A 16,333-nucleotide genomic window follows, 5' to 3' on the forward strand; every position below is an offset into this window, starting at 1 on the left:
CACATGGCTGACCATGGTTCAAATCCTGGACCTGGTGGCTTGCTTTCTCACTTTCCCTCTCTCTCGCTTTCTCTCTCTCTCATTCTGTTCCTCTATGATCAAATTAAAATAAAATAAAGATAAAATAACTCTTTTTTAAAAATTAAGAAGTCATTTAAAGAAAGTCTGATCTAAGATCTAGGCAATTTTAAAAAGACGCCCTTTGTATAGGATGGACAGCACACCTGTGGACAGGAAGCCTGTGCTGGCAAAAGCCAGGGCTTTGGCGTCGTCCTCCCCCTGCTTTTCTTCCCTACCCTCCCTGCAGAACCCCGGGGCTTCTTGGAACGCAGTTCGGAAACTATCGACCTAAGTGAGGTCCACCTCTGCCCCTAGTCACATCCCCTGCCGGGGTCTAAATACCAGCAGCTGTAAAAGAAGCCAGACCCACTGACCTTCCTTCTATGAAATCCTAGTGTTGTATGCCACACCTAGAGCTGCAGGAAATGACCCACGATCCAGGAAAATCCCCAGATAGAAATGGCAAAGACAGATTTAGTGTCACACCTCCCACCAGCCAGCAGCCATGAGGAGTTTACAGAGCAGCGTTTGACGATGTGTGTGGGAGCCGCGGGACCCGCAAGACCTCACGTCGCTCACTCCAGTTGAGGGAGTGAGGCACGACCTCTGAACAAGGCAGGACAACATTCAGTCCTAGATAGGCCGACAGATCCTGTGGGCAAACTAGACACCCCAGAAAGGAGAGCTCGAGGTGGGGAGGATGGGACAGTGTCTTGGGAGGATATGAGTCTCTGGAGAGGAGAACAGAAAGTCACTCTAGGCAGGAGACACACGGGGGCTGTGGCACACTGCCCAGGGTCCTGGAGGACCGAGGCACTCATGCCTCCAGTTACCAGCTGGTTCAGAGTTGAGTGCCTCCCCAGCCAGCACACTGGCCTTGACCCTATGGAGTCATAGTCTTGGACCAGGCAGGGGCCAGACTTTGTCCATCGTCCTCATGTCACCAGTTGCACTTACTATGGCAGACACAGCTAGTTGTTCCCCAGTCCTCATTCCCCTTCTTCCTGAGGAACCAAACCTCCCATTTTCAGCTAGACACCTGGCCTTGCAAAACAACTCTCCACTTCCCAGCCTCCCTGGCAGTCGGCGTGGCCATGCGACTCAGTTCTGAACCATGTGCGTGTGTCACCTCTCAGCCCTGCCCTTAAAGGGAAAAGGCGTGTCCTTGCTTTCCTTGTCTGACTGGCTGGGATGCAGACACGGCAGGGAGCCTGCTTGGACCAGGAAAAAGCAACGCCTGGGCCAGATGCCTGGGCCAGATGCGTGGAGCGGCCACGCCAGCCTCAGGGTCTGAGCAAAACGGCTGCAGGGGCAGGAACTGCTCTTCCAGCGAGTGGGCGAAGCCTCTGCTATCTCAGCAGACGCAACTCTACCGACAACGCTTTGTCTGTGCAATGCTTGAGGGTTCCAGAGAACGCCCATGGCAACACTGCCGACTCCCAGAGGGGGCGGTGGGGAAGGCAGGCAGCCGCCTCTCCCTTTGTTAGGTAGTTGAGCTGAGGCTCCCTCCATGAGGCGGGCCTGTCCAAGGTTGGACACGCTCTCAGCCATGGTGACATTCTGCAGCTTTTTTCAGAGCCCAGACAGCTGGATTCCTAGTTAGTCTCTTGCCCACGGGGATCTGGGTCTCTAAGGCACACCACGCCTGGTGCAAGCAGACTGTGGGAGCCCTGGGAGGAAGGGCCTGAGGGCCATTGAGGAAGGCTCTCAGAGGAGTTGGCGGTGGAGGATGGAGAGTGGAGAGGTAGAACACAGGCAGAGCAGAGCCACAGCAGCCCTGGGAAGGGGGATAGTTTGGCACAGCCACAGAGACACGACGCGGAGCATCGGAGCCCCTGAAGAGAAAGGGGAGTGCCCGTCTCCACCTCAGTCCTCAGTCTGGCCCTTCCCTGGACCCTGCACCTTTCGGTGCTTTGTCTGTGGTTTGGGTGTTCAGGGGTAGGGGGAGGATGGCATTGTTGAGAAGGCGGGTGAGAGGCGTTGAAAAACTACTTTTCAAGGACAAAACAAAGTCACATGAGATGAGCCCTGCTGAGCTGGCCGTGCTTGCCCCTCCCCTCCCCAGCGAGGGAACAGCCTCGAAGCAGGTGCTTGCTCAGCTTGTCTGGGCTTCTCCTCAGACACACTGCCCCCGTGTATAGCGAGAAGGCGATTTAAAATGCCCTGGCGAGGGCAGGCCCCCTAGCCCAGTGGATAAAGGAGCTCGATTCCACATGGCTGATCCGAGTTCTAATTCTGTCCCTGGCAACTTGACAAGCATGCCAAATCCCAGCAGGCTGAAAAGACGGAGGACAAAGGATTGTGGAGTGACCACATCCCCCATTTTTGGGGGGGTACTTTCTCTCTTTTCCCCTCTATTTCTCTGGTGAGCACATGCATCCTCTGGCAAATTGGGGGGAAAAATCCTTTGCAAAAGCAAAGCCAAATGAAGGGACACACAACTTTCATGAGTTTTACATTATTTTTAAATAAAAATTATTTTAAAAACACTAGCACACTGGGGGCCGGCAGGTGGTTAAGGGTACTAGACTCCCACATGGCTGACCACAGTTTGAGTCCCAGACCTGGTGGCTTGCTTTTTCACTCTCTCTCTCTTTGCCCCTCTCTGGTTAAATAAAAATAATTAAATAAATAAAGTTAAGTGAAATAATTTTTAAAAAAATTTTAAAAACCCCACTAGCACTACAAAGCATGGTACAGGTATATAGGTAAAACCTGGTGGGTAAATATGATCATTGTAGTTAGACAATGAATAAAAGGGATTCACTATATCATCCTCTTCAATAAACCTGGATTGTTTTCATATTAAAATGTTGTTTAAATGTACACGAATGTTCATACCAGCACGATTCGTAATTGCCAAAAGTAAAAGCATCCCAAAATTCATCATCCAAGGAACGGATTGGTAAATGTGAATAAATGGGTCAAAAATGTAGGTGTTTTCATTCTTGCAATGTGTTTTTTTATTTTGGAGAGATTTTCACTATAGGGCGCGTGCACTTGCCAGACAGACAGAGAGAGACATAGAGACAGAAAGTGAGAAATCACCCCCCAGGGGGGATGGTCACGCCACAATCCCTTCTCCTCCATTCTCCTCTTGGGATCTTGGGCACACACGCACACGCGCCCAGCGTGAGTTTTAAGCCACCAAGTCCGGGACACGAACCGCGGTCGACTACGTGGGAGTCCAGCGACATAGCCATTACGCTAACTGCTGGTTCCCGCAATGTGTTTTGTATTTGGTTATTTAACTTGTACATATGTTTGTGTGTTAGAGAGATGTGTTGATTTCTGGTTAGTCTGGTTGCGGGATCCTCAGAGGAGTACCGTATCATATTTTCTGTCATCATACCTGTCAGCCTGGAACATTTTGGGTATTTGTACATGTACCCAAGATCCCGATGGGCTGAAGGGGATCCGTATACGTTTTTGAGGTTTTTGCTATAGGGCGTATGCGCTCGCCAGACAGACAGAGAGAGACATAGAGACAGAAAGCGAGAAATCACCCCCCGGGGGGATGGTCACGCCACAATCCCTTCTCCTCCATTCTCCTCTTGGGATCTTGGGCACGCACGCACATGTGCCTGGCGTGAGTTTAAGCCACCGGGTCCGGGACTCGAACCGCGGTCAACTACGTGGGAGTCCAGCGACATAGCCATTATGCTAACTGCTGGTCCCCCGTATACCTTATTGAAGGTGCTTTCGTGCTCCCCCTTTCTTTCTCATGCATGTATACACACTTGTCTATCGTGATAAAAAAAAATGTTTTCTAAGTCAAAAAAAAAAAAAGCGGTACATTCAGACAATGGAATATCATTCAGGCATGAAAAGGAATAAGGAATTGATCCCTACTGCAGCATAGGGAACCTGGACATTATGCCAAGTGAAAGAAACCAGACATAAAAGACCCCAAATTGTATAATTCCATTTGTAAGAAATTACCAGAATAGGAAATTCTAAGAGACAGAAAATAAGTCGAGTGGCTACCAGGGGGCTTAGGTGAAAGGAGGAATTGAGAGGGACAGCTGAGGGGTAGAAGTTTCTTTGGGGGATAATGAATATGCTCTAAAATGATCATGGCCATGGTCGCATAAATCTATAAATACACTAATGATCTGGAAGAACTCTGAATTCATGAATGACTCAGGGCTGATAGCTGCCTGAAGTTTCTGCCCTCTGGAAAACTTACTGCCCTTCCCCAGAGCTACAGGGCAACCTGAACCTTGCATAGATTAACACCTTGAATAGATTAGCACCTTGACTAGATTAGCACCTTGAATAGATCAGTATCTTGAATAGATTAGTACCTTGAATAGATCAGTATCTTGAATAGATTAGTACCTTGAATGGATTAGACTTCTTGCTTCTCTGCTTCCTCCCTTTGACCTGTGTGGGGTGGGTTCTGAGGCCCTTCCCCAATTCCCCCATGAAAGACCATGTCCAACACCCAGTGGGGGCCGGAGATTCAAAGTGCTAACTCCTTCATGCCTGCCGACGTAATAAACAGTTCTCCTAATCTCTCCAAGTGCTGCTTTCTGTTCCTTGGCGTCTTGTTTTCTGCAATACTAAATGTCACTTAATCATGCACTTTAAATGGGTGAATTTTATGGTATGTGAATTATATCTCAATAAAGTTGTTTTTTAATAATTAAAGAAAGTAGGGAGAGGGGCCAGCAGGTAGCATAGTGGTTAAGGTGCTGGACTCCCATATGGCCAACCACAGTTTAAGTCCTGGACCCAGTGGCTTGAAACTTACACCAGGCATGTGTGTATCCATGCCCGAAATTCCAAGAGAATGGAGGAGAAGGGATTGCAGTGTGGCTATCTCCCATGGGGGGTGATTTCTCACTTTCTGTCTTTCTGTCTCTCCAAAAAATTCCCACAAAAATCTCTTTAAAAATGTGGGGGGAGGGGAGGAAAAGCATCCATGAGAGGCTCTGGGCCACACACCTCCATTGGTACCTCTGAAAAGTGGATCAAGTATAAGGATAGGCTAAGGGAAGGTAAGGGATGGAGACTTGCCCCTTAACCAAGGTCAGTCTTCCTCATTTATGGCCCAGCCAGAGTAACTTATAGAAATGAATCTGGCCTGGGGACCAGCAGCTGGCATAAATGCTATGTCGCTGGACTCCCATGTAGTTGACTGCGGTTCAAGTCCCGGACCCAGTGGCTTCAACTCATGGTGGGTGCATGTACGCCCCAGATCCCAAAAGGAGAAAGGAGGAGAAGGATTGCGGTGTGGCCATCCCCCCCCCCCGGGGGGGGTGATTCCTCACTTTCTGTCTCTCTGTCTTTCTGGTGAGTGCACGCGCCCTATAGCAAAAACCTCTCAAAAAAAAAAAAAAAAAAAGAAAGAAAAAAAGAAAAGAAAAGAAAAAGAAAAGAAATAAGAAATAAATTTCGCCTGAAGCCACTGTAATAGAACTGTTTTTCCCTACCCTGAAAAGCCCCACTCTCACTTAGTAATTGGATACAGAATTTTAGTCCAGGACTGGTCATTTTACAGATTTCCATATGAAATGCTTGACCCATTTCCACTGCCTGGTCATATACACACAGGACCTTACAGAAGAGATAGACACATCTTAGTTTTCTAAAGTGTTCTTGGGCTCAACAGTGATTGCACATTGAAATCACCTGGGGAACTTTAATAACCACTGAGCCCTGGTCCTGCCTCCAGAGATCCTGATTTAATCAGTTTGGAGAGGTGCTCGGGCAGTGGAAGTTGTTAATCTCCTCAGGTGGTTCTAACATGCAGCTAGGATTGAAAACCATTGACTCAGGGATTCTAATAAACATTTCTTTAATAACTAGAAGAGAACATTAAAAAATGTCAAAAGTAATGGAATTTTGACATGAAACTTTTCTTTAGATTTATGTTTACATTGAAAAAGAAATTTATTATGTGGTTTTCAGTCCACAAATCTTTTTCTTTTGGGTAGTTATCATATGCTACCAGAGACAGTGCTCACCAGAGACAGCCAGAGAGAGGGAGGAAGAGAGAGAAAGCACCCCCCTCCCCCATGGGATGTGGCCATACCACAATCCCTTCTCCATTTCTCTATTCTGTTGAGATCTGGGGCACACACGCACACACACCCAGCATGTTTCTCATCTTGCTGGGGCTGGGATTTGATCCTCAGTCAGTCACATGGGATCCAGCTCCCTTTGACCACTAGGTTACAGAGCCCGCCCCGGTCTACGAATCCTGACACCTCAGGATTACAAGCCATCTTAGTCAACATACCAACCACACAGGGACAATCGGAACGGCAACCAGGTGGTGGCCTTCCAACCCTTCCTAGGACTGGTGTTCCCCTTCCTGCTTCAGGGATCCTTTTCCTCTTGGACAGCCCTCGCTGAGCCCAGATCTGCCTTTCTCAAGCCCTTGCACCAACCATCGACATCAGTTGACCTGCACTGCTCCCCACCCTCTGGAGGCGTCACATTTCCCCACAGTGTGGCTTTGTCGTGTCGTCATGCCAGGCTGTTGCTACAAGCCAACATCCCCGCCCAACCTGTCTTTACCTGTCCAGCTTCTACTCACCTTTCAAGCACTCTCTCGACTGCCACTTCCATAGGGCCTTCCCTGACTAGAGATCTTGGATCATTCCTGTGCCTTTGAGTTTTCTAACAATCAACTGGAACTTTCCTGTACTGTAACTATTTGGTGTCTGCCTTCAAGTTCGAGTAGACTACACGCTCTTTGAGGGCAGGAGAGGTTCATCTTGTATTATAGCTTTGTACCCTCTGCTGGGCTTAGTATATGCTCAACAAACTCTTGTTGAAGGGGGGAAAAGGGGACCAGCAGATGCACAGCTGAACTCCCACATGGCTGACTGCGGTTCAAGTCCTGGACTGGGTAGCTTGACAATCACGCCTGTGCATGTGCGTGTATGACCAGCATCCCAGGAGGAGAATGGAGAAGAGATTGTGGTGTGGACATCTCCCCTGGGGGGTGATTCCTCACTTTCTCCCTCACTGTCTCTGTCTCTCTCTCTGGTGAGCACAAGAATCCCCAGGCAAAAGCTTTTCATTAAAAAAAAAGAGGGGGACAAAGGGAGTCAAGAAGGCCTGGCTTGCCATGTGATTTTTATAGGGACGAAGGTGCCAGGTAGTAGCTTAGGTAGGGAAGGGGCTTTAAGTCTTCTGGATCGCCATTCTTTGATCAGAAAAAAAATTACTTTTTGAAATTATGCAAATGCAGGGACCAGCAGTTAGTGTAATGGCTATGTCGCTGGACTCCCACGTAGCCGACCACGGTTTGAGTCCCGGACCCAGTGGCTTAAACTCACGCCGGGCGCGTGTGCGTGCGTGCCTAAGATCCCAAGAGGAGAATGGAGGAGAAGGGATTGCGGCGTGGCCATCGCCCCTGGGGGGTGATTTCTCGCTTTCTGTCTCTCTGTCTCTCTCTCTGTCTGTTTGGCGAGCGCACGCGCCCTATAGCAAAAACCTCTCCAAAAAAAGAAAAAGAAAATTATGCGAATGCAGTTTCGAGGCCAGTTTCCAAGCCCACTTCCAAGCAGATAGGAAATTCTGGATTCCCCCACTGGTTGTCATGGAGACCACCTTCTTAGGTGAATGAATGAATGAATGAGTGAACGTTCAGTGTGCCTCTCATGAACACTAGGCACTGTGGTAAGTGCTTTTACAAACATTGCCATGTGCCCCTGAACTGCCTTATTGCAAAATAAAGGACATCAGAAGACGAGCCCTTTGCTGTCTGCCTCATTCACAGGAACCAAACACTCTCAGGCTGGAAAAGTCCTGGCTGGGAACAAAAGCAGGAGGCATGGCCTTGCGTAGAGAGGCCCGGTGGCCACACGTTCAAGATTTTTATTTCCCCAAAAAGACAAACTGTTAAGAGGATGGATTCCACATGGCTGATCACACAGTTCAAATCTCAGCCCTGGTGGGCCCTGGTAGCTTGAAAAGTCTAAACTCAGGACTGGCAGGTGGCATGGTGGTTGAGGCACTGGTCTCCTGTATGGCTGATGGCTGACCATGGTTTGAGTCCCAGACCTGGTGGCTTGCTTTCTTACTTCCTCTCTCTCTGGTCAAATTAAAAAATAATTATAAATAATATTTTTGGGGGGGGGAGACTTTTTTTTTTTTTTTTTTTTTTTTTTTTTTGCGGCGCTTGCGCTCGCAAAAAGAAAGACAGACAGACAGAAAGCGAGAAATCACCCCCCAGGGGGATGGCCATGCTGCAATCCCTCCTCCTCCGTTCTCCTCTCGCAGGATCTTGGGCACGCACGCACACGTGCCCGTGAGTTTAAGCCACCAGGTCCGGGACTCAAACCATGGTCAACTACGTGGAAGTCCAGTGACATAGCCATTATGCCAAATGCTGGTCCCTAAGATAATTCTTAAAATAAAAACCAAAATAAAAACAAACCCAAAACTTCCAACAGGATGGAGAAATGAAGAAGAAAGGACTGTGGTGTTACTCTGTCCCACTGGGAGTTGCTTTTTCCCTCCCGGTCCTGCTCCGGTGAGCATACACACCCTCTGGTTTATAAATAAACAAAAAAAGATAAAGAGGCAAACCTCTGGTAATATGCAGATAGTATAATTGTTTATAAATAAAATAGGAGATTTACCAACAAACATTTAGAGCCATTAAGAATGTTGAGACCAGCAGTTGGCCTAACGGATATGTCACTGGATTCCCATGTAGTCGACCGTGGTTCGAGTTCCAGACTTGGTGGCTTAAACTCACGCCGGGTGCATGTGTGTGCATGCCTAAGCTTCTGAGAGGAGAATGGAGGAGAAGGGATTACGGCGTGGCCATCCCCCCTGGGGGGTGATTTCTCGCTTTCTATCTCTGTCTCTCTTTGTCTTTCTGGTGAGTGGACGCGCCCTATAGCAAAAGCCTCTCAAAAAAACAAAACAAAACAAAACAGGGAATGTTCAGGCCATGGGGACTGGCAGGTGGCGTGGTGAAGGCACTGGACTCCCACATGACCAATCTTGGTTCAAGTCCCAGACCTAGAGGTTTGCTTTTTCACTTTCTCTCTCTCTGGTCAAATTTTTAAAAAAGCAACAATAATAAATAAAACTAAACAATTCTTTAGGAAGGAACAAAAAAGAATGTTTGGGCCAGCTGATGGTATGGTGCTTAAAATGGCTGGATCCCACATGGCCGACTATGTGGTTCAAGTGTTGGACCAGTGGCTTGAAAAACATGCCAGGCTTGTTTGCACGCATGTTCAAAATCCTGAGAGGTGAATGGGGACAAAGAGATTGTGGTGTGACCAATCACGCCCCACCCCCATCTTTCTGGCAAACACATGTACCCATAACAAAATTTCAAAAAGTTTGGGACCACTAGATGGCGTAATGGCTATATCACTGGACTCCTATGTATTCGGCCGTGGTTCTCGTCCCAGACCCGGCAGCTTAAAAATCGTCCCAAGTGTGCGTGTGTGCTAAAAATCCTGAGAGGAGAATGGAGGAGAAGGGATTGAGGCATCACCATCCCCCTGCGGGGAGTGGGGAGTGATTTCTTGTTTTCTATCTCCCTCTGTCTATCCCTCAGGTGCCCTATAGCAAAAAAATCCCTCTTCGGGGAAAAAAGAAGTTCAACAAGGGTGCTTGAGACAAAAGTCAATATGCAAAGCCAATCGACTATCCTTTATATCAGCAATAATCTAGTTAGGAAAATGTCACCAATAAAGGTAATCCTCTTCTCCATAGCAACAAGCACTTTAAGGCCCCCAGAAATAAATCTCATAAAACACATAGAATCATTATCAATGGACAAAAAAAGGATCAGAATAGAGAGAGAAACTATATGTGTATATAGGAAGATGCAATTTCAGGCAAAATCCCAACAGAGCTTTTCCCATGAGGGAAAAGCGAGGCCAAGCATAACCAAGGCAGTATTTGAGGAAGGAAAGAAGAGGAAGAGACGGATGAAGGGGAGGGAGGGAAGGCTCTCCACATGCCATACACCCTTTACTAGAAGGCTAATGATTCAAACATGTCATTTGGCACCAAAACAGACCAAGTAGCCAATGGAAGAGAAGACTCCACGGGGAGACTGCTGAGAATTCAGGAGACTGAATATACAGAGGCGCATGGCACACAGCGTGGAGAAGGCTGCCTCTAGCCGGTTACTATACCGAAAGCAATGCACGAATTAGACCTTCCCCTCCACCTATCCACAACATGAATGTTAGATAGATTCATCTAAACTTGAACGAGGGACCCCTGAAAACCTTTGGAAGACAATGTAGAAGAGATCATTGCAATAAAGATACGTAAAGACGCCAACGGCAGGGCCGGCCCGTGGTGCAGTGCAGCTGGATCCCACACGGCTGACTGGGGACTAGTTTGAGTCCCGGACTTGGCAGCTTGAGAAACACGCCAGGCGCACGTGCACGCATGCCCAAATTCTGAGAGAAGGGAGGGAAAGGAATTTCAGCATGGGCATTCCCCCTGGGGTGTGTTCTTTTACCCCACTCTCTAGCAGATTAAAACATTTTTAAATTATAGCAATTTTTTTAAAAATTAAAATGATAGCCAATTAAGCACACACACATATTATAAAAGGAAAAGATGAATACATTCGTCTCTATTAAAAATAAAATTGGGGGCTAGATCACCATCTAGTGGTTAAAGGAGCTGAGTCTCATGTGGCCAGCTGTAGTTTAAATCAGGCCCTGGTGGCTTGCAAAACACTGGGTCCATGTGCATGTGTGCCCCAAATCCACAAGATGGAGAAATGGAGGAGGAGGAATTGTGGTGTGACCATACCCCATGGAGGGCTTTTGCCCCCTCCTTTTCTCTCTGTCTCTGGTGAGCACACGTGTCCATGGGCAATTAAAAAAATACATTTTAAAAATTCAAATGTTGTTTTCTCTTGGGGTGGGGGTGGTGTGTGTGTGTGTGTGTGTGTGTGTGTGTGTGGTGTTTTCAGTAAGTTCTCGCTGTGCTGTGATCCTCTGTGACTTAGCTTCTTGAGTAATTAGGACCACAGGAAGGTACCCCCATTCCTGGCTCTCTCAGACAGGATGTTGCTACATCGCTCGGGCTCACGTTGGTCATGAACCTGCAGCTCTCCTGTCTCAATCTCCTGAGTGGCTGGGACCACAGCACAAACTGCCACGCCCAGCTTCTTAAGGTGGGCTGAGACTAAACCTGGGGCTCGCCTATGTGACCTCAGCCTGCCAAACAGCAGTGCCCAGGGTATGCTATAGCAGCTGGGCCTAAAATTAAAATTTCCTGAAGGACGAGAAACGTCATAAACCTAATAGAAAGACAAGCCATGCAGGGAGAGGAGATAGGTGCAATGCTGGTAACTAAACAAGAGAGTAGTATACAGAATATGTAAAGAACATCTACAAGCTAAAAAAAAGGTATCTTGGGTTAAAAAAAAATGGGAGAAAGTCATCAGCAAATAATGTACAGAAGAGAAACAGAAATGGTAAAGAAACACTCATATATAGAGAGACGTGCTTACTGTCACGAGCAATCAGTATATGCAGATTACACAAGCAAAATAAATGAGTTATCATTTCACCTTTATAGATGACATAAAAATGTCAAATCTGACAGTACCAAGAGTTGATGATATTGTATGGAAATTAGAACTTATATATGCTGCTAGTAGTTAAATTGGTACAACCGGGACCTGCGGATGGCATAATGGTTGTGTTGCTGGACTCCCACATAATCGACTACAGTTCAAGTCCCGCAACCAGCAGCTTAAAACTCACACTAAGGGGGACCAGCAGTTAGCGTAATGGCTATGTCGCTGGACTCCCATGTAGTCGACCACAGTTCGAGTCCCGGACCCGGTGGCTTAAAACTCACGCCGGGCGTGTGTGCGTGCGTGCCCAAGATCCCGAGAGGAGAATGGAGCAGAAGGGATTGTGGCGTGGCCATCCCCCCGGGGAGTGATTTCTCACTTTCTGTCTCTATGTCTCTCTCTGTCTGTCTGGTGAGCGCACGTGCCCTATCGCAAAAACCTCTCAAAACAAAACAAAACAAAACAAAACAAAACAAAAACCCTCACACCAAGGGCGTGTGTATGCAAGCCCGAGATCCTGAGAGGAGAATGGAGGAGAAGGGATTGCGGTGTGCTATAGCAAAATTCTCTCTCTTAAAAAAAAAATAAAAAGTTGATATCACCATTTTGGAGAGTGATTTAGCTAAATCTAGCAAAGTTGATGTACGCGTACCCTACAATGATATACACTGGGCATGGAGCTGTCACAGGGTGTGCACTGCAGTGCTGTTTATAACCACCACACAGCTCTATCAGTACAAAGGCTAACCAAATGGTGGTATCATTTTAAGGGAATACAGCGGCTTGAAGAAAGTCAAGAGACCTAGCCCCGGTTCTTGTTCTGCTTCTAACTGATGATGGGACTTTACATCAGTTACTTTTCTTTCTTTCTTTTTATTTATTTATTTTTTTTTTTGGAGAGGTTTTTGCCATAGGGCACGTGCACTCATCAGACAGACAGAGAGAGACAGAGAGACAGAAAGTGAGAAATCATCCCCCAGGGGGGATGGCCACGCCGCAATCCCTTCTCCTCCATTCTCCTCTAGGGATCCTGGGCACGCACGCACACGCGCCCGGCTTGCATTTAAGCCACCGGGTTTGGGACTCGAACTGCAGTGGACTACATGGGAGTCCAGCGACATAGCCATTACGCCAACTGCTGGTCCACATAAGTCACTTTTCTTTCCACATGGAATGCCCTCTCTAAGACAGTCTTGGACTCATCCCCTCACCCCATCGGGCCTATGTGCAAATTCCATCTGTTCAGAGAGACTCCTCTGGTGTGCTATGCATACCACCAGCATCCCCACTCCCGTGACATTGCCTTGGCAAGAAGCAGGGACTAGCTAGGGTAGGTTTAAATGCCAGCTTCATTAAGCACTATCTGTTTTTACCTAAGCAAGTTACACAGGCTTTCTGAGACTCAGTTTCCTCCTCTATAAAATGGGGATGATAGCAGTTTTTACCTCGATAATTGCTATGAGGACCGAAGGAGTTAATACACCAAAGAGCTAAGACAGTGTCTGGTATAAAGGAGTGCCGATTAGTAGCGAGTTACAAGGCAGTAAACAGGGACGAAGCCGGCTGCGTGACATGGCTAAGTCTCATAAACACGCTCCTGAGCACAAGGCGCGAGTCCCACCACACCTCACCTTTCCCTGAACTTCTGCCATAATTGCGAAGTTCACAGACGACGCCCACAGGTAGGAGTCTTTTTGCAGATTTGTTCCCCTCTGGCTGTCCATGCCTGTCCCAGCTTGGCCAAGCAGATTTTCAACAGTATTTAACCAGTTGAATGAACTGAATTCGTTCTGGAAAGTTTTTGAATGCAGAGGGTGAAGACCCTATTGGCTTGCCAGATGGTATATTTTAAGAAGCTGAAATAAAGAAAGGATGAGGGTAGGGGTGACAGAGGAGGTGAGCAAAGTGGGCAACTGGAAAGGCAGAGAGAATCCGGGAGCCAGAGCAGGAATTCTGTGACTGCAGGATAGGAAGGATAGGGAGGGAGGTTGTTATCACAGGTCCCTTTTTGAAGGCCTGGTTCACGGTCCATTGGGGACAGAGGGGACTCTCTGTGAGAAAAGATCTGGAAGTATCTAGTCAGAGCCCTCAGCAGGGGCTCGGGGAGGGGAAGGGGCTGGGGATGGCATAGGGGGTGGAGGCTTGCTTTCTACTCTACGGGCTTTTCTCCACACACGTTCATGGTGTTTGGATTTTGTCCAGTGAGAAATAATTGATTAAAAAGAAAAAAATGACGTTGCACACAAGAGATACTCGGGAATGGGCCTTACTGTGATTCTTTAAACAAAGACTCTCCACCCAGCACAGAGGCCCCAGGCAGGAAGGCAGCCTGCCGTGCAGGGATCAGGCTGCTGTCCACGGCCTCTTCCTCCTCACAGGCACAGCCAGCCCCTCCACGAGTCCCAGGCCTGCCCTTCCAACTGTGCCCCGAGTTCAGTCTTCTCGCCGTCCTCACCACCAGTCACCTGCCACACTCCTCCCCTACCTGGTTTCTACCTTGCCCCCTTCAGCCTGCTCTGTGCAGCAATCGGGAGCCTTAAAAACCCAAACCAGGCCGCTGACACATTTGGACCGCTCGCAGGGTGCTGGGTGCCGCTACAAGGGGCTCACTTGGCTCACTCAGTCAGTCCCCACAACCCCGGAAATGAGCCACTATCTGGATCTCCTTTGTGCAGATGAAGAAACTGAGGCTCACGAGGGTCAATAACTGCCCCCCCACCCCCACTCTGTCCACATGATGAAACGGCAGCGCCAGGACCCAGTCTGTGGAGCACATGTCGCCTCCACCCTGCAACGTCCCAGTGTGCCTCAGCGCGGTGGCCACCAGGCCCACGTGACCTGGACCCGCCTCGACGTCAGCTCCCACCACCCTCCCTGCATCATCTCTGCAGCTCCACGGGCGCACGCGCGCACACTCACACAAACACACACTTTTTTTTTGGCTAGAGGTTTTATGCTCTCGCCAGAGAGAGACAGAGAAGCAGAAAGGGGGAGGAGAAAGCACTCCCCAGTGGGGTGTGGTCACGCTGCAATCCCATACCCTCCAGTTCTCCATTCTTTTAGGATTTGGGCTGTGCACGCACATGTACCTGGTGTGTTTTTCATGTCACCAGGCTGGGGTTCGAACAGCGCGATCGACCACGTGGGATCCAACTCCCTTAACCACCAGGCCACAGAGCAAGCCCCTTTCTCTTTAGAGATCTTTAGACGGCTTGTTATTCCGATCTCTGCTTGACTCACCTCCTCAGGAAGGGCCCTCCAACCACTTTTCTAAAACAGCCCCCACTCTAGTCCGTGCCCTCCCTGCTGTAATTGTCTAGATGGAGTTTATCGCTTCCTGACTGTACTCTAGAGCATTCCTTGTCTAAATCTTTGTTCCTCTCTCTACTCTAGAATTTCTGTTCCACAAGGCAGAGACTGTCCCCAGTGCCTGGAACAGAGCCTGGCCCCCAGGAGGAGCGTGGTGAATGCATAAATGCCCCCAAGGCAGCCTCATGTGGCTGGGCCTGTTCTTTGGGGCTTCTCCCTCTGGGGCAGCCGGTGGTCCTTTGCTTCTCCCTGGGCCCCAGAGCAGCAGGGCGGAAGGTGCAGTGAGATGCAGCTCCTTCCTGCTCGCTCTTCCAGCCTGGGGGTTCTCGTCTTTCTGACCACTGGAAGCCAGTCCACTGACCTGCCTCACCACAGTGATTAGGACTGGAAGTGCTGTCCCTCCTGCAGCCGTGTCCTTTCTTAAAAAAGGTTTTTGCCGTACAGTGTGTGCACTCTCCAGAGAGAGACAGAAGAAGGAAAGTGAGAAATCACCCTCCACAGCAGATAGCCATGCTGCGATCCCTTTCCTCCACTCCCCTGGGATTTTGGACACACATATACACATGCACGATTTTCAAGTTTGCTACTTGGGACTTGAACAGTGGTTGGCCATGTGGGAGTCCAGCACCTTAGCCACTATGCCCCCTGCTGGCCCCAGAGCATGTGCATTTTAAAGGAGACCCTGCCTAACCTAACCTAACCTAACCCTTGCGACTGTCTGTGCTGTGGTAGATCCTCCCACACCCGGGTGTGTGTGGGAGAGCCCGCCCTCCCCTCCCCAGGCCCTGGGAGATCTCAGACAGGGGCACTGAGGGAGAGGCAGAGATGGGTCGAGCTCAGAGGGCCCTGACTGAGCCCTGGCAGACCCCGACCTTCAGAGCTCACCTGCTCGCTGTATCCAAGACACCTCTTCCTCTCCTGCCACCCCAGCCTGGCTTTCCAAGCTTCCTCGCCCTCTCCTTTGCGAAGCCCCTCCTGAGACTCCCCTGGAGCCCAGAACAAGCCTTACCCATTTCAATCCCGCAGACGGCCAGGGCCGCGATCACCGCCCCCGCAGAGGTCCCTGCGAAGCGGTGGGCCGTTTCCAGCATGCGGGGCGCCAGGTCCCGCAGGGCGTCCACCGCCCCGGCCTGGTAGAAGGAGAGGAATCCGCTGCCCGAGAAGGAGATGGAGTGAGGAGTGTCCGGGTCCCCCTTGAACACCTGCTCATCCATCTTCTCAGCCTCTGGCCTCCTGCAGGGAGGAGGGGCGGCCCTTCAGCACCTGCCTGCCCAGCCGGGCCTGCCGCTCCCTGTTGGAACTCGCAGCAGAGCTCCCTGCCTGTCTCAGCGCGGGCTTGGGGCACCCACGGGTGTTCCGGCTCCGCCGCCTGGCCTGGGGCGCTCCACCAGGAAGCCCTGAGGTAGATGAGGGGCCTTGGGCCCAGGG

At 49.4% G+C, this 16,333-nt stretch overlaps 1 protein-coding gene across 1 annotated transcript in view; it reads right to left on the reverse strand.

The window, feature by feature from the left end:
• PNPLA1 (patatin like domain 1, omega-hydroxyceramide transacylase) overlaps window positions 1-16,119 on the reverse strand; it is a 52,140-nt gene extending 36,021 nt beyond the window's left edge. The window contains exon 1 of the mRNA XM_006148642.1: window positions 15,915-16,119. Coding sequence (XP_006148704.1) covers window positions 15,915-16,119 — 205 coding nt within the window. The remainder of the gene's footprint in view (window positions 1-15,914) is intronic.
• Window positions 16,120-16,333: the final 214 nt, after the last annotated feature.

The sequence above is a fragment of the Tupaia chinensis genome, unplaced genomic scaffold (assembly GCF_000334495.1).
Source record: "Tupaia chinensis unplaced genomic scaffold, TupChi_1.0 Scaffold000238_1, whole genome shotgun sequence".
In the NCBI taxonomy this organism is placed as follows: Eukaryota; Metazoa; Chordata; class Mammalia; order Scandentia; family Tupaiidae; genus Tupaia; species Tupaia belangeri.